This window comes from Acomys russatus, chromosome 6, assembly GCF_903995435.1.
Source record: "Acomys russatus chromosome 6, mAcoRus1.1, whole genome shotgun sequence".
NCBI lineage: Eukaryota > Metazoa > Chordata > Mammalia > Rodentia > Muridae > Acomys > Acomys russatus.
In genome coordinates, this window is record NC_067142.1 from 67286261 (window position 1) to 67310049 (window position 23789).

General features: G+C 43.5%; 1 protein-coding gene across 1 annotated transcript in view; it reads left to right on the forward strand.

The window, feature by feature from the left end:
- The first annotated feature begins 794 nt into the window (after window positions 1-794).
- The window catches only part of Cd244 (CD244 molecule), a 28632-nt gene continuing 5637 nt past the window's right edge, over window positions 795-23789 (forward strand). Inside the window, exons 1-5 of the mRNA XM_051148354.1 lie at window positions 795-831; window positions 19147-19479; window positions 19609-19884; window positions 21714-21818; window positions 22293-22447. Of these exons, the coding sequence (XP_051004311.1) occupies window positions 795-831; window positions 19147-19479; window positions 19609-19884; window positions 21714-21818; window positions 22293-22447 (906 nt within the window). The remainder of the gene's footprint in view (window positions 832-19146; window positions 19480-19608; window positions 19885-21713; window positions 21819-22292; window positions 22448-23789) is intronic.

The window sequence follows — 23789 nt, forward strand, 5'->3', positions numbered from 1 at the left end:
TGTTTGCATTCTTTCTGCTCCTCAGGGGCCATCAAAGCCAAGGTAAGGATTCCTATGCTGGGATGGGGCATGGCATGGACTCATGGGTGTATGTGTCTGGGAGATCAGAACTTGGAACCTCTGGTTGTGCCTTCCACATAGTCACATGGAACACAGGGAGCAACATTAGAGAAGGCAGTCAAGGTTCTACAGGCGCATGGCGCTCAGTCTGTGTGAGGCGTGGAAAGCTGCAGTGATGTGTGCACTAGGCTGCCCTTTTCTCTCCCTGAGAGCTACTTCATCACCAGCCACAGGCTTTCTTCTTCATCCTGCCACAGTTTTGCCCGAAAGCCACCTTGTCACAGTTGTTCTCCCCACTGAGAGTGTCATCAATCTTTCACTCCATTTTCTCCCATTTCCTGTCCCCACGTTACATAGCACAGTGCGTCTTTACACTATTTTCTGCCCCCTCAGCGTCTTCTTCAGCCCACCAGAATGTGAGCCCTTAGAAACAGGACTGGAACCTTTTTGCTTCATTGCTGTTCATTCTCAGCACTCAGAATCACCTCTGGCACAAGTAGATCTTCAACACACATTTATTTCCACACCCACAGCTCCCTCTCTGTTCCCATCTGCCCTCTGGATCTGTTTTGAGCAACGCTGAATTGGGCCGGGGGCTAGTCATTGAGGACTATGGTTGAATAAATTCTTTGTGTGTGAGGTCCACACGCTGCCAGCACAGAGCCATCCATGCCTGTCAGAGCGGGTGTTCAAGGTACGATTGCTGAGTGAGCAAGTACATTATTTTCTGTAACATGGAGGTGGATGAGGATGATAACTTGGGTCAGATAGGTAAGAACAGAGTTCATCTGGGGCCCTGCATTTGGATTTTTTTGGTTGTCCATTCTGAGGAAAAAGATGGGTTAGGAGTTTCAAGTGCCCGGATGCTTTGGTCTGGGTGAGATAAAGGAGATAAGAGAAGGAAGGATGGGATGTGAGTGGCTCATCCGTCAGCACTGAGGCTACTGTGCGTCACATGGGTAAGTGTTGAGCCTTGCATTTCTCAGTGACTGGTTTCTAGTTGTCACCACTCTGGAGGGGTACCCCGGGGGAGGCTCCAGCAGGTCGGAGTCATTTTCACCCGACTTCTGCTCGTCATGCCTTCTCCAAAACAAGGGGTGAGCGGAGAAGCAACTGGGCGTGGGAGAGATTTTGGCTCAGGGACCCAAAGAGGCTCTGGTTCTGCAGAAATCACTCCAGGGGAGAGTCAAATGGTGTACGTACAAACAAACCTTTCTTACTAAAGTGTGAGCTATGTCCAGAAACATTGCTTCAAGGCAACTGACTTTTTGTTTCTAGGGCCTGTGAACAGGAAATGAAATTGCAATGTCATAGCAAAAGGCCAAAGGCAAGGGGTCCATACTTTGGAACTTCTTTGACATTTGCATGAAATCCCTATAATACAGCCACTCTTGGGAGTTAGATGAAAGACCACCTTGAATTATAAACAGATTCACTATGGGCTTATTATGTTCTGAGAACTAGGCAAACATTTGCAAGGAAACCATTGAAGCCGATGTCTTATTTTTGTTTTTAAGATGGAATGCCATGTATCCCAGGCTGTCCTGGAATGCAGAGCTTTGGTCATGGGAGGCAAAAGCCCTACTAACTGAACTATATCCCACCCTCAGATTTTACTCATGAGAATCTTCAGGCAGGCAAACAGATGTGTACAATATCCACTACAAGGAAAGGCAGAAGATGCCCTGGCACATTGAAAGGGATCTGAGAGGATGATGGATTCATCGAGGTGGAGCTACAAGGGGACCGATGTGGAATGATAAGAGTTCAGGAAACTAAATAAAGTGGATCAACGCAGGCCCAGGAAATAGCCTAAATAAAAGCAAGAAAAACCCAGAGTTGGAGTGAGAGGTGTAACACAGTAGTTACCTTAGAGAAAGAGAGATACTGCAGTGAACTGGGAGTGGGAGAGAGACATGGGCTACGTTAGTTTTGACAGAAGAGCCAGAGTCAGCTTGCCTGAGAAGAGACAGCGGTCAGTCAGTACAGCGCTAAGTGGAGAGGAAGAAGGAAGTGGGCTGTGGCCTCTGGGCTTGCCTTGGCTGCTGCTGGCTCTCCCAAGAGCTCACCAGCACTGACCCGATCTGTTGTCTCCCCCCTGAACCTGGTAACACAAGCCCAACTGAGAAAAACCTCAACATCCTTTTGCAGGCTGGTGGGATTATATTATACCCCGCCCTCCCACGCACCCCGCTCCCATGCACCCCCACCCTTAGCCATAGGAGACTTTTCCCATGGCTCCCCTCTCAGGGACTTCCCAGCTTCCTGTGGGCAGCAAGTCCGGACTGGAGAAAGCTGAGCTGACTGTGATCCCTGTGGAGTGTCAGCACAGCAGCGACCCCTCTCCTTGCTGACTCAGACAGTTCCCAGAGTCACCTTGCTGCTCACTTCCCCAAGCTGCAGTGGAACTTCAACTGTTGTCACTCTCCCAAGCTGCAGTACCGGCTCATCAAATGTCCCCTGGCCTTTTATAGACTTAATATTTTACCTTATCCGTTCTTAAACACCGGAAGAGAGCCAAGGCTGTGAGCAGCAGCAGTGGTTGTGGAGTCCCTGACCACCGGAACTGGCTGTGGTCACTCCCTTCTGAACTGGCAATCACTCTTCATCTCGCCCCCTTTCTCACTCTGAGCATGTAAGAACTTGTGAACTTCTTTCTTTCTCTCAATATTTTTTTATATTAACATTTCTTATTTCTTTTCCTCCCTTGAAATGCATACCTCCCTGGGATGAGGACTAGGGTCTTCTGTCTTGCGCAGTTCTTGTCTATCTGTATCTACCCCACGCCCCAGGGTATGGCCCCTCCACAAAGTCCACACCAATTCAATTGCTTTTCTCCTTTGACTGGGCTGTTGAGACCTACAGGAGTAAATCCAGCAAAAACCAGGCATACATTCAGTCTCTGAGCTCAGCTGAGCCCTTAATGTCCTGGGAGTTCCTTTTCCCCCTTTGAAAAAAAAAATCAATTTATTCTTTGAGAAATTTATACAATATATTTTGATTACATTCTTTCTTCTTTCCCAGCTCCTCCCAGATTCTCCCCTACTTGGCAATATACCCACCCAACTTTATGTTTTTCTTCTCACTTGAAAACAACAGAAACACACACACACACACACACACATACACACACACACACACTCACTCACAATGTTGGTCAACTACTCTTGAACATGGGTCCTTCCCTGGAGTGTGGTTGATATACTCAATGTCGGTTACTGAAATTCTTCCTGCCCCTGGCAGCTGTCAGTTGTCTGTCTTAGGTAGGGGTGCCCACTTCCCTCTGGGAATTCTTGTTTGTTTCTGGTCTTCAGTCTTTATCTTCCCAAAGGTGGTTCTGTTTTCAAGGTTGCCGTTTAGCTGCTGAAGGCTGAAAGGCCCAGAAAATGCAAGCATGGTTAGGGATTTTTTTTTCTGTCCTACCCGCAATTTCCTGGTGTCTCCTACCTCGTCTGCTCCTGCACACAGTCACTTGGAGAGTGTGATTGCTCCTGTTGTTCTGTTTTTGTCCAGCACTAGCTTTCCACTCTTAGTCAAGTTTTCTCCCATTTGAAAAAATCCAAACGAACAACTGTAAGGACATCTTGGGTCTGTCTAACTTTCCCAGCCCTTCTTAGACAGGGCCTCATCAGTCCAGGCTGGTCTCAAACTTGTAACGTATCTGAGGTTGACCTTGAACTTCTGATTCTTCTGCCTTAATGTCCTAAGTATTGGAATTATTAATGAGTGCCACCATGCCCACATTATGTGGTGCTGGGACATCCCTGTTGGACTAGTTCCAATTATAAGTGAGTATATACCATGTGTATCTTTCTGGGTCTGGGTTAGCTCACTCGGGATGATCATTTCTAGTTCCATTCATTTGCCTGAAAATTTCAGGATTTCCTTGTTTTTAATAGCTGAGTAGTATTCCATAGTGTAAATGTACCACAGTTTCTTCATTCATTCTTTGACTAAGGAATATCTACGTTGTTTCCAGATTCTGGCTATTACGAATAAGGTTGCTATGAACATGGTTGAGCATATATGTTGTTGTGTGGTGGAGCATCTTTTGGGTATATTCTAAGGAGTGGAATAGCTGGGTCTTGAGGAAGCCCTATTCTTAGTTTTCTGAGAAAGCATCAGATAGATTTCCAAAGTGGTTGTACAAGTTTGCACTCCCACAAGCAATGAAGAAGTGTTCCCCTTTCTCCACATCCTTGCCAGCATGTGCTGTCACTGGAGTTTTTGATCTTAGCCATTCTGATGGGTGTAAGATGGAATCTCAGAGTCGTTTTGATCTGCATTTCTCTGATGACTAAGGACATTGAACATTTCTTTAAGTGTTTCTCAGCCATTTGATATTCCTCTGTTGAGAATTCTTTGTTTAATTCTGAGCCCCATTTCTTAATTGGGTCATTTTATTTTAGCTCTTTATATTTTGGATATTAGTCCTATGTCAGATGTAAGGTTGGTGAAGATCTTTTCCCAGTCTGTAGGCTGTCACTTTGTTCTGTTGATAGTGTCTTCTGCCTTACAGAAGCTTCTCAGCTTCATGAGGTCCCATTAATTAATTGTTGACCGTAGAGCCTGGGCTGTTGGTGTTCTGTTTAGGAAGTTGTCTCCTGTGCCGATGAGTTCCAGACTCTTCCCCCACTTTTTCTTTTAACAGATTTAGTGTCTCTGGTTTTATGTTGAGGTCTTTAATCTACTTGGACTTGAGTTTTGTGCATGGTGATAAATATGGATCTACTTGCAGTTTTCTACATGTAGACATCCAGTTAGACCAGCACCATTTGTTGAAGATGTTATCCTTTTCCCATTGAATAGATATGGCTTCTTTGTCAAAAACCAAGTGTCCATAGGTGTGTAGATTTATTTCTGGGTCTTCAATTTGATTCCATTGATCAACCAGCCTATTGCTATGCCAGTACCATGCTGTTTTAATTACTGTTACTCTATAATACAGCTTGAGATCAGGTATGGAGATTCCTCTGGAGGATCTTTTATTGTATAGGATTGTTTTAGCTATTCTTGGTTTTTGTTTTTCCATATGAAGTTGAGAATTCCTCTTTCAATGTCTTTAAAAATTGTGTAGGTAGTGTGATAGGGATTGCATTGAATCTGTAAATTGCTTTTGGTAAGATGGTCATTTTTACTGTGGCTCCCAATCCATGAACAAGGGAGATCTTTTCATCGTCTGATGCCATTTTCAATCTCCTTCTTCAGAGATTTGAATTTTTTTCAAACAATTCTTTCACTTGCTTGGTTAGAGTTACTCCTAGATACTTTATATTACTTGTGGATATCAGGAAGAGTGTAGTTTCCCTAATATCTTTCTCAGCATGATTGTCATTTGTGTACAGAAAGGCTACTGACTTTTTTGAGTTAATTTTGTATTCAGCCACTTTGCTGAAGGAGTTTATCAGCTGTAGGAGTTCTCTGGTGGAATTTTGGGGGTCACTTATATACACTGTTATATCATCTGTGAATAGGGATAAGTTGACTTCCTCCTTTCCCATTTGGATCTCCCTTTGTTGTCTTATTGCTCTGGCTAGAACTTCAAGAACTATATTGAAGAGATATGGAGAAAGTGGGCAGCCTTGTCTGGTCCCTGATTTTAGAGGAATTTTCTTGAGTTTCTTTCCATTTAATTTGATGTTGGCTATTGGCTTTCTGTATATAACCTTTATTATGTTTAGGTATGTGCCTTGTATCCCTGATCTCTCCAAAACCTTAAACATGAATGAGTGTTGGATTTTGTCAAGTGCTTTTTTGGCATCTAAAGAGATGATCATTTGGTTTTTTTCTTTCAGTTTGTTTATATGGTGGATTACATTGATGGACTCCCATGTATTGAACCATCCCTGCATGCTTGGAATGAAGCCTACTTGGTCATGTTGAATGATGTCTTTGATGTGTTCTTGGATTCTGTTTGCAAGTATTTTATTGAATATTTTTGCATCAATGTTCATAAGAGAAATTGGTCTGAAATTCTCTTTTTTTTGTTGAGTCTTTGTGAGGTTTAGATATCAAAGTGACTGTGGCCTCATAGAATGGGTTTGGTAATGTTCCATTCATTTCTGTTTTGTGGAGTAGCTTGAAGAGTATTGGTATTAGCTCTTCTTTGAAGGTCTGGTAGAATTCTGTGCTGAAATCATCTGGACTTGGGCTTTTTTTGTTTAGAAGACTTTTAATGACTGCTTCTATTTCTGTAGGAGAAATAGGACTATTTAATTTGTTTATCTGATCTTGATTCACCTTAGGCAAATGGAATTGATCAAGAAAATTGTCCATTTCCCTTAGATTTTGAAATTTTGTGGCATATAAGCCTTTGAAGTAGAACCTAATGATTCTTTGTACTTCTTCAGTGTCTGTTGTTATGTCTCCCTTTTCATTTCTGGTTTTATTGATTTGGGTAGTGTCTCTTTGCCTTTTAGTTAGTTTGGATAAGGTTTGTCTATCTTGTTGATTTTCTCAAAGACCCAGCTCCTGATTTGATTGATTCTTTGAATTCTTCTCTTTGTTTCTAATTTATTGATTTCAGCTCTGGGTTTGATTATTTCCAGCCATCTACTCCTCTTGGGTGTTTCTGCTTCTTTTTTTCTAGGGCTTCCAGATTCATCATTAAGTTGCCTTGTGAGATGTTTCCAATTTTTTAATGAAGGCACTTAGTGCTACAAAGTTTCCTCTTAGCACTGCTTTCAATGTGTTCCATAAATTTGGGTATGTTGTACCTTCTTTTTCATTGAATTTTAGGAAGTCCTTAATTTCTTTCTTTATTTCTTCCCTGACCCAGTTGTCATTAAGTAGAGAGTTGTTTAGATTCCATGTGTATTTAGGATTTTTGTTATTTCTGTTGTTGTTGTTGAAGTCCAGCTTTAGTCCATGATGATCTGACAGGATACAAGGTATTATTTCAATCTTCTTGTATCTGTTGAGGCTTGCTTTGTAACCTACTATATAATCAGTTTTGGAGAAGGTTCCATGAAGTGCTGAGAAAAAGGTATAATCTTTTGTGTTTGGGTGAAAAATTCTGTAGATATCTTTAGATCCATTTGATTCATCACATCGGTGAGTGCCATTATTTCTTGGTTTAGTTTCTGTTTCCTTTGGTGAAAAGTGGGTTGTTAAAGTCTCCCACTATTAACATGTGGGGATCAATGTGTGGTTTAAGCTTTGTTAATATTTCTTTTACAAATGTGGGTGCCATAGTATTGGGGGTGTAGATGTTCAGAATTGTGATATCATCTTGGTTAAATTTACCTTTGATGAGTATGAAGTATCCTTCCTCATGTCTTTTGATTAATTTTGGTTGAAAGTCTATTTTCTTAGATATTAAAATGGCTACCCCAGCTTGCTTCTTGTGTCCATTTGCTTGAATACCTTTTTCTGGCCTTTTACCCTGAGGTAATGTCTATCATTGTGGCTGAGATGCATTCTTGAATGCAGAAGAATGTTGGGTCTTGTTTATGCATCCATTCAGTTAGTCTGTGTTTTTTTATTGGAGTATTGAGACCATTGACATGGAGAGATATTAATGACTAGTGACTGTTAAGTCCTTTCATTTTGATTTTGGTTGCAGCAGAGTGTTTTTGTGGTTATGTTTTGCAACAGTGAAGTTATATATTTCCTGTGTTATTTTGGTTGTAGTTTGTCACTTTGGGTTGGAGTTTTTCTTCTATTAGCTTCTGGAGGACCAGATTTGTGGCTAGGTAGTGTTTGAATTTGTTTTTGTCATGGAATATCTTGTTTTCTCCATCAATGGTTATTGAAAGTTTCGCTTGGTATAGTAGTCTGGGCTGGCATCTGTGGTCTCTTAGGGTTTGCAGGACATTTGCCCAGTCCTTTCTGGCTTTTATGGTCTTTGTTGGGAAGTTGAGTGTAATTCTGATAGATTTGCCATTATATGTATTACTTAGTCTTTTTCCTTTACCACTTTTAATATTTTTTCTTTGTTCTGTACATTTTGTGTTTTGATTATTATGTGGCAGGAAGATTTTCTTTTTTGGTCTATTCTATTTGGTGTTCTATAGGCCTCTTGAATGTTTACATGCATCTCCTTTAAATTGGCGAAATTTTCTTCTATGATTTTATTGAAAATATTTTCTGGGCCTTAGAGCTGGGCATCTTCTCTTTCCTCCATTCCTATTATCCTCAGGTTTCATCTTTTCATGGCATCCTTGATTTCTTGGATGCTTTGTGTCAGGAATTTTTCAGATTTAACATTTTCTTTGATGGTTGCATCAAGTTCTTCAATTGTATCTTCCAGTCTCAAGATTCTTTCCTCCATCTCTTGAATTCTGTTAGAGAAGCTTACCTCTGAATTTCGGCTTTCTAAATTCTTTCGTGACCAGCTTTTTTTCCTGTCTGTGCTTTTATCATTGTTTCCATTTTCATCTTCAGATCTCGAGCTGTTTTATTGGTTTCCTTCATCTGATTTTTTTGTATTTTCCTGAATTTCTTCCAGTTATTTCTTCATTTCCTCTCTATAGGCCTCTTTAATATCCTCAATTTGTTTGGCTGTACCTTCCTGCATTTGCTTATGGATTTTATTCATTTCCTCCATTATCATCTTCATTACTAAGGATTTGAGGTCATTTTCTTGTGCTTCAGTTGTGTTTGAGTTCTCAGGGTTGAATTCTTTGGGAGAGCTGGGTTCTGGAGATGTCATATTGTTTTGGTTTTTGTTGTTGTGTTTTTATGCTGGCCTTTAGTTTTCTTGCTTTCTCTGACATTGGGAGGTAGTTTCTGGTGTCCTTCAATGGTTGTTGAGAGCAGTTCCTTGGTGAGTGTCTATAGGTTGAGAACCCTTACTTGTGTAGATCAGGGAACCCTTCCCTGGATTGGGCAGGTGACCTAGTTTCAGCTCCAGGGGACTCTACTCTGCTCCACACCCTGGGCTCCCCACTGGGTCAGCAGAGACCGGTGCTGGTGCTCTACAGGTCAAGGATCAGTTCAAGGTAGTGTAGATAAAGCCAGTTATCCTGCCTTTGGCTGGGCTTTAGAAACCCTGCCCCCTGGCACTGGGGCTTTGGGGGCCTAGGTTCAGTCCAGCCTGAAAGACCAGATACCACCCTCTAGCTTGTGGAAACTGGTTAGGCTTCTGCCTGATCTGTTTAGGCCAGGTCAGTCTTACCCAAGTGTGTGGCAACAGTCCACTGGGGTGGCTGGCTAGGTTTCTGCCGGATCTGTTCAGGCCATGTGGCCTTAGATCAGTCAACCCGAGAGTGTGGCTATGGAGCTGTATCTGGAGAAAGTATCATCAGCCGCTGGGGCCCCCGTGTGGGCCCTGGGTCTCTCTGTGGACTGGCGGGATGATCTGAGATCAGACCGATCTCAGATCCACACTCTCAGCTCCCGCTGGTCCAGCAGACACTGATGCTGTTTCTCTGTAGCCCACTGACCAGTCAGAGAGGGAAAGAGAAAGAGTGTAGGTACAGCAAGATAGGCTGCAGTGGGCTTTGGCTACTGTGCCCCTGTTGTTGCTAGCCCCTGGGGTTTTCTGTGGACTGGTGGGGCAGTCTGAGTTCAGATCCACCGGTTTTTTTTTGGGGTTCTCCCCAGGCCAGCAGATTCAGAGTCTGGGGCTTCACAGCCCACAGTTTTGTCCCAGATACCAAGTCTGTGATACAGAGCATGGCTGTAGTTCACAGGTAGGTATGGGTCCAGACTCTGGGGACTGGGTACCTGTCCTCCGTGGGCCAGTTGGATAGCCTGAGGCCGGAACCACCTGTGTTCTGCGCTGTGTGGACCTCTCTCACCTAGGGCTCTCCAGGTCTTGTGGTCTGTAGCTCCCAGCCTGGTTCCTAGTCTTTGTCTTGCAGATCAGATACTGTGCATGTTTGGCACTGCCATCTTGGATCCCTCAAGATTTTGGATTTTTAGAGAGATTGGATATTTTATTTGTTTGTTGGTTTGTTTTGGTTTTTCAAGACAGGGTCTCTCTGTGTAGCCTTGGCTGTTCTGGACTCACTTTGTAGACCAGGATGGCCTCAAACTCACATCGATCCACCTGCCTCTGCCTCCCTAGTGCTAAGATTAGAGATTGGATATTTTAAAGAGACTGAACTTTTAAAATATTTGAATTTTTAAGGATAACTTTTATAGTTATCTCATATTGTGATCTTAATATTAACATGCCATCTTATGGATAAATGAGAAAGATTCTAAGTGAAAAATGATGTGTTCATGTGTCAACTTGATGAGGGGTCAGTTGTAATGGTTACTTTTATGTCAACTTGACACAAGCTAGCATCATCAGAGAGAAAGGAGCCTCAATTGGGAAAAGGCCTCCAAAAGATTCAGCTGTAAAGCATTTTATTAATTTGTCATAAATGGGGAAGGGCCCGGCCCATTGTGTGTGATGCCATCCCTGCCTTAGTGGTCCTGGATTCTACAAGAAAGCAGGCTGAGCAGGCCATTTGGAGAGAGCCAGTAAGTAGCAACCCTCCATGGCCTTTGCATCAGCTCCTGCTTCCAAGTTCCTGGCCTGCTTGAGTTCCTGCCATCACTACTTTTGATAATGGACTGTTATATGGAACTATTGAGTGAAATAAGCCCTTTCCTCTGTTTTTGGTCATGGTGTTTCATCATAAAAATAATAACCTGTTGTTGGACTATATAAAAACATCTAATAATATCTGGATTATTAAATCTAATTAAATATCTGGATTGTTGCAATGCTATTATTTAACCTACAATCATAATCAATAAAAGACAGAGACACCTGTTTATTTTAGAATAAGCCTCATTTTACCTGGGGCTGGGCAGATATTAACCCCCTAAACTACCTCCCATTATCTCCCAGCCCCCATCCCAAGCCATCTGCTTTAATTGTTTCTATCTTGATCTGGGTTATTCCCCATCCACAATCCCAAAATCCTTGCTTATGCTGGTCATTTGGGCTGCTCCTTTCCATGCACAACTTCAGAGTTCCTCCTGAGTTCTTTCCTATCCCATAGCAATTCTATTCTTTCTCTCCTTTGGTATTTTTCTCTCCTCCCAAGATCTTTCTCCTCAAAGCTCTCAAACCATAGCTCTGCCCTTCATTTCTGTCCTGGTTTTGGCCTTTCCCCCCTGTAAATCAATCAACTTTAAATTAGGTGGAGCCAGGTTTACACAAGGACAGGTGTACATGAAAATTGCTTGCCTGGAGCCGGGCGTGGTGGCACACGCCTTTAATCCCAGCACTCGGGAGGCAGAGGCAGGCGGATCACTGTGAGTTCGAGGCCAGCCTGGTCTACAAAGCGAGTCCAGGACAGCCTAGGCTAACACAGAGACCCTGTCTCGAAAAAAAAGAAAATTGCTTGCCTGGGCAGCAATCAGATCTCAGGTAGCAAAATAATAACAATCAAATACGAAGCACCAGGCCATGCTGTTACAGTGACCGTAGCTAAGCCACGAACCAATGGCCTGATAACTCCATTCTTAAAAACAGAAATGGTAAAAATGCAAAAAAAAAAAAAAAAAAAAAAAAAAGCCCAAACCAAAAACAAACAAACAAACAAACAACAACAACAACAACAACACAGGTGCAGGGAAACAGCCAATCCAGAGACATCCTTGTTGATGTGCACAGATGGGAACTTCTGGCCTTGCCTTTGAGCTAGTAAGGTACATCCATGCACCAGCCAATGATGTTGGATGGTTATGGCTCCCAGCCACTACCCTTACATCCTTCTATTTCCGTTCATTTCCATTGACCAAGATTTCATTTCTTATTAAAACCCTGCCCTGCCTGTGGATTTTTAATTCTCTGGTGAGAATTTCAGGCTCTTTTCTCCAAGTCTCTAGACTTGGCACTGCTGGCTGCTCTTGGCATCTCTTCCTGTGATCCATCTATACTCTCAGTCATATGTGGGGTGGAGCTTTCAGCTTAGCAGATGGTTGATGACTTGCACATCACTGACATGGCTGCTTTTCTACTGGATCTTGCTCTTGACTATTCTTGTGGCTGGTACTTCTGGTACCAGTAGTTAGTCCCGGTACTGCTGGTACCAGTGGTCAGTCCCGGTACTGCTGGTACCAGTGGTCAGTCCTGGCTGCCCCAGGTCTGCACCTTCTTCACTTGATTGCCTGTGTTCTGAGAGGAGCACATCTATTGGTGTGTGTGTGTGTGTGTGTGTGTGTGTGTGTGTGTGTGTGTGTGTGTGTATCAACCAATCAAAAACTCCCCTCCAGCCCACTTACTCAGTCTCCTCAGTGTAATCGGCTTCCTATCCCCTTTCCCTTCTGTAGCACACAGAGTAATGTCCTGCTTCTCAGACTATTTCTTCACCAGTGCTGACAACCACAAGCCTCGCTAGGCCTGGTTATTTTACCCCCAATGTTCTGCATAGGGGAGGAAAGCTTGCCTCTCATGCATGAGGACTGGGGTTCAGACCTCAATACTGAAAAAAATCTGCAATAGGTTCATGCCCTCTGCTTGGTTCCTTTACCCCAGAGGGTTTAAACTTGTTGTGATTCATGTCCTAGAAATGTTGTTCTAATAGCTCTTGGCTAGGGATCGTTCTTATTTTCGCTTCTCAGCCAGACATATGATAGGAAGGAGGTCTTCCCTGACCAGGAATCTACAGAAATCACCACACTCCTCCAGACACTCTGGTGTCACCTTTTAAATTACAAAGGCTTTCTTTCTTTTTCTTTTTTCTTGTTTTAAAATTATGGCACTTAGGCTTCTCTGAGAAATCTTGTTGAATTTCAGCTTGTTTACAGCAAGCACTCCATCTGGAATGTGAGCTTCATGGGAAAAGAGACCTCGACTCTCTTCCTCACGTTCCACCTCAACGGCCAGAACAGCACTTCTCAATGAGGACAGTTGTCCCCTAGGGGACATTTGGCAACATCTGAAGACGTTTCTTTGTTTGTCATAACTGAGCCTAGGGTACCACCGGCATCTAGTGGGCAGAGGGCAAGGATCCTGGTAAATGATGCACTGCACAAGGTTTTTCCCAATACCAAGCAAGGTATTCTTGGGCTCTGATGATGAAGACCTGAAGTCAGGAAATCCGGTCATGCCTGGCACAAAGAGGAAATCTGATTCCCACTTCTGGTTTCTGTGGGTGACTTCATATGCCCACACCCACATATAATTTTTCTTTCTATTTCTGCAGAACTTTCTATTTCTGTTTCTGCATAATTTTGATATGGCTTGCATAAATCATTTTATGCAGTATGGCCATTTTAATAATAATGATGATTCTTTGAGTCCAAGAATGTGGGATGCCTTTCTATTCTTTTGTCCTTTTCGATTTCTTCCATTATGTTTTATAAATTTCATTATGGATATCTTTCACCTCTTTAGTTATATTTATTCCTAGGATATTTTTTGGTAGTTAGTCTGTTCTATGATAGGAGTGAGGCTACTCTCTTCTTGATTCTATTTTTATGGAAATTTTTATCCTACCCTTTCATTTTCAGGCCATGCATTTGTGCGTTTTCTTTCATTCTTTTTGAGACAAGGTCTCACATGTCTGAGGCTTGCCTCAAACTTATTAGGGAACCAAGAATAACCTTGAACTCTTGACCCTCCAACAACTACTTCCAGAGTGCTAGGATGTAGTTTATGTAGTGTTGGAGTGTAGGGAACCAGTGACATCCAGACTGAGTGAATGTATGTTTGACATGAGCTGGCCATGCTAAAAACTAAGACCTTGGGCCCCTAAGAAATTGGCAAAGCCTCTGCCCTGTGTCAAGTTGTGTTGGTGAAGTCAGTCTGTGACAACCTAGATTGATGCTAGCCTGGGTCATGCTTGGGTTTCATAGTTTCAAGGACCTGCACATCCTTGGGGGATGCACAAGGACCATGGCACAGCTGGGGGTGATGTAGGCTAAGATACACATCTGGTCTCTTAGTGCCTAGGTCTTCATTTGGTACAGGGCTTGTGTGTATGTACCTTGTCCTGCATTGCTGTTTCTACTTGGTTCTGGTTGTTACTGTGACATGTTAGTCACTGAGCTCTAAGACAAGCCTGCCTACAACCCAGCCACTGGAGTCTTACTTCCTGCCCTGCTTCTGGAAATTACCAGAAGGGAAGTGGAACATTCAGCCTCTTGGCCTAATGTGGTTCCGGTAACTCAGTCTGTGGTACTGGTTTGGTGGTAGGAGTCGTGGGGGCTCTGTAGCCAGTGGATTTCACTGCGTCAGGCCTGGTACAAGTTTCCTAAAGTCTGAGTTTAACTCGTTCATGTTCCTGAGTTGGAGACATCCTATTTTACGCCAGACTGGTTAGAGTTGGGCTGTGTGTATGTGACATGGACAGCTGTTTCTTTGTGTATTTGCATTTTGTTATAATTGGCCACTGTGGACACTCACCGGGTTTTCTTAGGTTTGATCAGGGTAATTTGGTATGGAGAGAAGATGCTGGGAGATCTTAATTAGCCACTATCTTCTTCTCCTTCTGTCTTATTTTCTTCTTAATGTGATACATTATTAAGAACCATTTGTATAACCGCCTTTCTCTCTTGCTTTATTCTCTGATCCCTTCCACCTCCACTGCACTGTCTTTAGCCTAAGACTGTCATTTTTGTTGCCTGCAGCCTCTGGGCGATGCCACATAAACTTCCTTACCAAATGGCTTCATTTACTGCTCTGGGCTGCCCTGAGGTAACTATTTAAATTTTACCACCACATTAATTAAGTCACATCTTGATCCCTAGAAGGGGAAGGGCAGACATACACCTTGGAAAGCATAGTTTAAAATTTTTTTAATGAGTATTTTTGCAGAGGCCTTCTGGTCACTAAAATGATGGCCAACATTAGTAAGGACTGCCCACCACGCAATGTGCTAAGTGCTTTGAGAGGATTGTCCATCTGTTTCTATTGTAGGACACAAGAAGGGCTATGGATTCAGTATTGTTGTTGGTCTTCTTAAAAATATTTGTTTATTTCACATATATGAGTCCTCTGTCTTCATGTACACCTGCATACCAGAAAAGCACATCAGATGCCATGGTGGCTCACAGCCACCATGTGGTTGCTGGGAATTGAACTCAGGACCTTTGGAAGAGCAGACAGTGCTCTAAACCACTGAGCCATCTCTCCAGTCCTCAGCATTGTTTTTGTTGGGTCTCACTGGCAGTTCACTATTGGCCATGCTTGGTTGCCTCAGTGTTCTGGGAGTCAGTCTTTTTTTTTTTTTTTAATCACTGTGACTAATACCTGGGCGGGTGAGGGAGCCAAATTTAAAATGGGGAAAATTTATATTTGGCTTATTAAAGTGTTTGCATTTGCCCCTTTCTTTTAAGATGAGGTCTCACATTGCCCAGACTGGCCTCTGACTTGCTATGTAGCTAAGGATGACCTAAAATTTCTGATCCTTCTGTCTCTACTTTCTAAGTGACGAGAGTGCATTTGCGTGCCATTGTTTCTGGTGTTAAGCAGGGCTGAGGGTTGAATGCAGGGCCTCGTGCATGCTAGGTAAGCATGCTACCAACAGAGATGTATCTCTAGACATATTTCAGATGTTTTAGTTCATAGTTGGCTTGCTCCTTTGCTGAGGGCCTGTGGCGAGGCAGAACATCATGGTGGGAGAGTGTGACAAAGCAAAGGTGTTTACTGTCTAGCAGTTGGGAAGCAGAGAGGGACAGTAAGGAATAGGAAAGACATAGCCTTTGAAGATGTGTTGTTAGGGGTCCACTAGCCAAGCCCCACCTTTGTGTAGCTCGTTGGTGAAGTTAGTGCCATCTCCCAATGATGTCATCATCTGAAGACCAATCCTGCAGCATATGAATCTTTTGGGGGAAACTTGACAGCCAAATTACAATGGAGTGAGTCCTATCAGTAATGTGGTGCTTTAACACTGATGGTTAAAAAATTATCCTCTAGGAGCTGAGCATGGGGGAACATGTCTGTTATCCCAGCTACTCAGTAGGGTTGTGAGTTCATAGGCAGCCTAGGCTATGTAGGGAGACCCTCTCTCAAAAATCTGAAAACAGCACATGCAGTGATGCACATTTGTAGTCCCAGCACTCTGAGAGGCAGAGGCAGGTGGATCTCTATGAGTTCAAGGCCAGCCTGGTCTACAAAGCAAGTCCAGGACAGCCAGGGCTACACAGAGAAACCTTGTCTTGAAAAACCAAAAACCAACCAACCAAATAAACAAAAAGAAAAAGAAAAAAGAAAAAAAAAATCCAGAAACAAGGGTCTAGGGAGAGGCTTAGTGGGTAATAGCACTTGCTCTGAAAGCAAGAAGTCAGTCTAGTCCAACCAATGAGTTTCAGGTTTAGTTAGAGCTCCTGTCTCCAAAAATAAGGCAGAGGGCCAGCAAGCTGGCTCAGTGCGTCGAGACGCTTGCGTCACAATCCCAACAACCCGAGTATGATCCTTGGAACCCACAAAGCGCCGATGTGGCGGCTAGCATCTGTAATACTAGTGCTTTTATGGTGAAATGGGAGGCAGAGGCAGGAGAATTACCTGGGAGCTCACGGGCTAGCTAGCTCGGAGGATGCGGAGTGGGAGAAAGAACAAGAGAAGACCCGCCTCAAAAGCATGCGAAGGGAGAATCTGTCTCTGAAAGTTGTGCTGTGGCTTCCATATGTGTGCTACAGCCTGAGCATGGCCCACAGTCTCACCCCCCTCACACACACAAACAATGTGGAGAACAATAGAGTCCTAACGTCCACCTCTGGTCTCCACATGCACAAGTGAATGCACCTGTAAACACCTATGTACGTATATAGTAAGTTATATTGAAATGAGAGCGGAACCAAAATCTCTCACTAAAGTCAAATCAGCTTCTTATCATTTTGCAGTATGGTTGGGGTTATGTACTAAACGATTTTCATATATATGTACATATATATGTATATATATATATATATAATTTTATGTTCGTTGGGTGTAAAATGTGTTTTCAAATTTTTTTCCTTTAAATGTTTCTGTTAATGTCTCCTTTCCCTACAGTGAACAATTCTCTTAACTCCTGGCCAGTCCTCCTCCCAGACTCCAGGCAAGCCCCTTGCGAGGTTTCTTCCGACTGTTCCTCCCTCAGCTCTCCAACAGTCCCTTCTCACAGTTTCCCCAGTACGAGCAGCTCCAAACTGTAACAGCTGTTTTAGCCTATCTGCTCAGCTTCTCCTGGCTCAGCTGCCACCCACTGTCTTCTCTTCCTCTGCTATCGCAATTCACTTTCAACTGTCTCCTAACTGCATCTTCTCTGGCTCAGTTGCCTTCTCTTTTCCTGCTACTCGTCCAAACCCAATCCCAACCCTCTTCCTCAGCCTCAGCTGGCTTTTTAATATCCTCTCCGGGTCTCAGAAATCCAAGGGGACACCAACACTGAAGGTCATAGGGCCAAGCAGTTCTAACAGCTAAGAGTTCTTTAAAAAAAATTATTATAAATTATTCACATTACATCTCTCACTTTTATCTTCCTGTTCTGCTCCTACTCTCCCTCCCTCTTCCATTGTATTCTTCTCCCCTAGACCTCTGACAGGTGGGGTCCTCCTCCCCAGTGGTCTGACCACTACTTATCCTGTCTCATCTGAATCAGCTAAGAATTATTTTTTTTAAAGATTTTATTTTATTTTATTGGCATATATATTTATATTATTAAACATAAGTAGAAAAATTACACACAGCAAGAAGAACCACACAAAACAATCAGGGATCACATGAATGTTACATTCATTGTGTTTTGGCCAATTGTGTTTGGCAACCCTTGTAGAAAACATTTTTCCTATCTTGGTGAGTCTAAAATTCTGAATGAGAATCAATATCTATCATATCTCATCTCTATCAACGTAAAACCTCTATCTGGACCTAAAAACATCTTAACAGCTAAGATTAATTGTAAGACTAAACTATCTGGTCTTCAACCTCATCAGAGACTTGAGAAGAAATGAAACTTAATTACTTGAGTGAACTGGAAGTGCAGGTTAGTGGCTTCCAATATGAGAAGGAAAAAAAAAATGACAGAGACAGTTTGTTGCCTGAGCAGTCACCCCAAACTCTGTATAATGTTGGAGCATCATCTTCAGCCTTCTGGCCCAATATGTCTGACAGACATATTTGTGGTGTAGGAACTTTTGAGGACTATGCTTACCCTGTCTTGGCAGTTTGGCTGTTAACTCTGCCTGCATCCAAGCTTGCCCATTTTCAGGCAGAACTCTGTCTGTGGCAGAAATGAGGACATTTTGTCCAATGGCTGGTTTGCCACATTTGAAGTCATCTCCATAAGGAGGTTCTTTGATGCTCATTATCTTCTTTGAGGTAGGCTGGGTGTTGCCAGAAGTTAACCTGTCTTGTCGTCAAAGAATCTTTAAAATATAGAATTCTTAAAGGGCCAGCAACTGTGACTAGCAAGTGTGACCAGCACAGTTGACTAGCAACTGTGACTCCTCTAAAGGGCCAGCACACAAAATAAATCACACTACAATTGGTGTTTTGCTTGACTGTATGTCTGTATGAGGGTGTCAGAAGCCCTGGAACTGAAGTTACAGACAGGTGTGAGCTCTCATGTGGTTGCTGGGAATTGCACCTGGGTCCTTTGGAAGAGCAGCCTGTGCTCTTAACTGCTGAGCCATCTCTCCAGAGACTACTTAAGTATTTTATAACTCAGTACTTTACCTGTAAAAATGAGGATAAAAAATACCTTCCCAGGCTTTTTGTGAAGTTAAGTACTTGCAACACATTGGAAACTTATCTGCCACATAGTCTGTACTCACGAGAGTCTAGTTTGGGCCCGAAGAGATGACTCAGCAGTTGAGAGTGCAGACTGCTCTTTTCGAGGGCCTGAGTTCAGTGCCTAGCACTCATGAGGTCAGCTCATAACCGTGTGTAAACACCAGCTCTAAGGGATCCAGTGCTCTCTTTCTGGCCTCCCTTGGGCACTGCCCTCATGTGCACAGACCCACACACAGACACACATGCATGTGCATATTAAAAATAAAAAACAAATCTTCAAGGGAGATTTTAGTTGTTATTGTTGGTCGGTGAGTTCCTTTTGACTAGAGGGAGAGCAGGGGGACAAGGAGCCGCAGCTGGGGTTCTGGGCTCCTCACACTGCTCCTGGATCCTTGGCGTGGGGAAATTCCAGGCAGCTGCCTACAGGCCTTAAGGCTCATTCTCTTTCAATCACCTTTAGACCAGGCTTTCTTTCCTAGGCTGCTCAGAGTTTTCTGAAGATGTGCTGGGTGTCTCAGGAGAGACTCTCTGGCTGAAGCCTTCCAACATAGAGGCAGAAACCTCTTCTGTTGATTGGAAGAAGACAGCAGGCAGAAGAACTAAGGAGGTGATCCTGCAATGGAATCCCTCTGATGACAAGGAGCTAATTAACACTTCTTCTAAGACAAACAATAGTAGCTATGTTTTTAAGACTGGGGATTTTTCTCTGGGTATCCAGTCAGCGAAGAAAAGTGATAGCGGTCATTACCATCTGGAGATTACCGACAAAAATGGAGCAGTTTGCAATAAGAAATTCCAGGTTTTTATATTTGGTGAGTTTTTTTTTTTTTTTTTTTTTTTTTTTTTTTTTTTTTTTTTTTTTTAGCACTGCCCACTCTGCCCCTCTGATTCCTGCAAGACTTGCATTTCTAAAATCCTCTGACTAGAATCTTTGCTTCTAGATCGTGTTGAGACACCTCAGCTGCACCACCAGTGGAAGACCTGGGCCAACGGGCTGTGCCAACTGTCCTTATACTGCACTGTGCCCGACGATAACAATGTGACCTATGCTTTGTACAGAGGGGACACACTGATCTCAGAACAAAGGAATGGTACCCATTGGGAGAACCAGACTGATGCCAGCAGCCTGCACACATACACCTGCAATGTTAGCAACAAAGTCAGCTGGGCAAACCATACTCTGAGCCTCACCCAGGGCTGTCAGAGTGTCCTTCTGAGTAAGTGGGGGTATTCTAGCCCACAACATGGACCCTACAACAAGACTCACATGAGACCCTGGCATGAGGTCGCATGACCTTCTGGCCCAGTGCCTTGGGTGCTTCGTCAGCAGATGCCTGGCTTCTTAGGGGCACAGGGCTGTCTTAGCCTGGGAGGATTTATATTTTCCTCTTCTATTGGAAATAGTAGTTTTCCTTCCTTGTAGGGAACACCTAGTTGTTTAGTGACTTTTGTGATTCCCTGAACATCATCTTCCTAATTTAAGAGATTGGAGACCCAATTTCTTCTGAGTGATATTTTACCTCAAGCTGGAGAGTTTTCTTGGAGGTAATGACACTGGACCATGTCAGTGGGGGCAGCAGGAAAATGCCAAGGTACTTAGCAGAGTTCTGCATTTGTTGCTTATCCCAAGTTACCTGAGTTAAGGTTGCATCACCTTCTATTAAATAAAGGCTTCATGTGCTATCACATGATACCTACAGGAAAACCAATCCAGTTCCAACCCAATCCAATCCAACCCACACAGTAACCTACCCAACCCAACCCAACCTACCGAACCCACTCAACCCAAACCATTCAACTCATTCCTACCCACCCAATCCAACCAACCACCCAACACACTCAACCCAACCCATCCCAACCTACCCAACCTACTCAATCCAATCTTACCCAACCACCCCATCATATCCAACCCAATCCATGGAGTCTCTATACATAAGTCTGCAGCAGAAACTGTGCTCAGCTCCTGACTTTGGGCTCAAGTTTTTTCTGCCATGCTAAGTTTAGGTTCATGTAGTGTGTTTTCTTATCTTGGGATCAGGCACATCTCCCCTCTCTCAGAGGAGGAAAACACTGAAAAAGCAGAAGGAATAAGTCCTCAGAATATTTCCCTGGAGCAGCCCTTGGGGTTCTCACAAGGCTGGACTTGAAGTATTCCATGTACCTTACTCAGGCCTGGACTCTCAATGCAGAGAGTCCTTAAGACACAAGGACAATTGGCATTGCTATTTGCTGCCAAGAAAGTGTCATGGCAGTGTCCTGTGTCACTACTCCACCCAGTGTCCTGTGCCTCTGAGCCTCCTTACTTCAGTGGGAGATGCCAAGGGAGTGCAGTTTCCAAATTCTTAGTGAGCAGTCAGAGCAAAATGCCCAATTCTTAGCCTCCAGAAGTTCATGGCTGAGAGAATAGGGAATCCCTCCTGTAGGAATCCTGAGCTAAGGTCCCTCTGTGAAACTCTATACCTGAACAGGATTGACTCAAAGTGTAGATGCTGAAGGAGAAAACAGAAGTAGTAAACTAACACTATAAAGAATCTCCCTGCTGATAAGTTTGCTTACATATATTAAGTTACTCAAAAGAGAATGCAGCGGCGGAAACATTGCTTTCATTAGGCAGTTGAAAGGTCACTCACAGCTGACCATGAGGCTCCTTTCCCACACCAAAACGAGCATGCCTCTGCTGGAAGATTTTGAGAAGATGACCTTGGCTGATAGATGCTCTTCAAGCCCTCTCTCCACCTTTTATCAGGGAAAGCATAGTTCTGCAAGGCAGGCAAAGTGAAACTAACAGCTTCCCTGGAAATCAAGAAAACTGAAAATATCTTTTCATTGTAAATGTCCCCAAACAACCAAACTTGCAGTTTCTGTCCCAGAGACTTTGAACAATTAAACATGTTTTACCAACTGAGGAAGAACAGCAAGGGTAACAAATTCATAGGATGCGAGGAGAGAGGCCACATGAGAGAGGACAGTGGGTTTGGGGATAGTTCCTGAAGCTAACATGTGAGAAAAGGAGGGCTCAGTCCTCCTACCTTTTGTGTCCATTCAGAGTTCAAACTTCTGGCTTTGGTGGTGCTCACTGTTATTCTGGTCACATTATTTCTTGGTGCTATCATTTGCTTCTGCATGTGGGCTAAGAAGAGGAGGCAGTCACGTAAGTAGAAAGCTCCGGAAGGGATGCTGTTGCTTGAGGCATCAGGTCGGGTGGGTGGGCCCTGTGTCCATGGGCTATATTCTAAACATGGCATCTCCTTTTCCTGGGAGGGGTGTTGGGATATATGTGAATATGGATGGAGGAGGAGGAGAGCAACCAATGTCTGAAGCCTCCTGTTCACACTATCTATGGTGGCTTCAGGACAGTTACAGCATGGTCCTCAGTGTACCGGTTTACCTAAGGTGCTGGGTTTGGTTGGTGACTTCCTAGCATGGTGGCAAATATATGTCAGGGATAATTGCTCTACTGTGCTCTTTGGGTACCCTGGCAAGAGCATCAGCCTGCCTGTTTTCTAGAGCCATTTTAAAGATCTTCACCATCCTAGGGAGAGGTGTGGCTTATGATATGCAAGTCTGGACAGAAAACCTTCTGAAGGTTTCTGAAGTTCTAGTCTTTATTTTCTTCCTCACACAGAGTCCAGCCTTAAAGAAAATTTGACAATATATGAATATATCATGGACCCACAAGTCAGGAGGGATCAACACAGACATTCCAGGGTCTCAGGATCTTCCCCCTTTGTCCAGGAAGATGAAAGGGGACAAAGAGAACGGGACAACTGTCTTTATAAGGTGATCTTCAGCTCTCTTCTTCTTCTTTTTTTCCCTCCGCTAATTTCCTGGCTCTGCCTAAAGAGAAAAGGGGGGGGGGGAACAGCATCAGAGAAGATGAAAATGAGGCAGAAGGGCATCACAGTGCTGTACTGTATCTGCTGAGATGGGGCGGACCTGGAAAGAAGTCAGTAGCAGAGGGCCGGATGTGTCTACCATGGTCTTCCAGGCCACATCCTGGCCTCTTCCTCATTCCAGCTCAGTCTTACCAGTTGGGCTGAATGCCAGGATGAGTGCAACTGTCATAGAGTTATTGTTTGCAGTGTTATGGTTGAACCTATCTAAATGGTAAAGAATCTCTGCTCAGGGCCAGTTTCCCTTTGTGCATTAGCTGGCTGAAGACAGCTCCCTTTGCCTGCTTCCTTGTCCCAGCAGTGGAATACTGAACTGCGGAAACTAAAAAGAAGATAGATTTTTTTTTCCCACTGCTCTTGGGCCTTAGGGTACATGCACCCACCAGATACCCAAGTGCTTATTAAAAACAACAACAACAACAACAAAAAACAATGTCATAAAATAAAGATGACATTAGAGTAGATCAAATATGGGAGCTAGAGGAAGAAATATTATTTATATAAAAAAGGCCTCTTGGGAACTCAGGCTGTTGACCACTTTTTTCTTATTTTTTCATATGACTATTTATCAGGATAATAGCATTAGGTTCTCCTCTCAGCTCTCTCATCTAGTCAGCCACAGGCTTTTCATCTAGTTATTGGTATGAGGAATTAGTTTCATCTTTTTTGGAGTGCATTTTAAATACAATCAGAAGCTGATTGGTGAATCAAATAATAAGCATAGCATTGTTTATGTCAGTGGGCATATCTTTTCAGGCCATTTGTTACTGTTCCTTACAGGATTCACAGCCACGTAAGACTTGTTGACCACCTTTTGACTTGGGGTTCCTCCCTGTCCGACCTCAGCCTGGTGTCTTCTCACTATTTCCAGGTTTTGACTTGGAGGCCTCCACCCCAAGTTTCTTATGGCCTCTCTTTGGGCTGCAGATCTAACCTTTATGGAGACACATTCACATGGGTTTGGACAGAAGAGAACAGCAACACTCTCCTGTTGACTTTCTAGCTGCCAAGAACGGTTGATGTTTCTCTACTTCTCAACCTCTTACTTCTAGAGAGCTCAGCTACTGAACTCTCGTAGCCTTCCTGACCTTCCTGGCAGCCCCACTTGGCACTGTGTTTTGGGGGGCATGCAAGATGGAATACTTCCATTTCTAACTGCCTGTGGGGTAGAAATGAGGGGAGGCAAGCAGGGAGGGGCCAGTACAAGGTAGCCTCTGGACTCTGTAGCC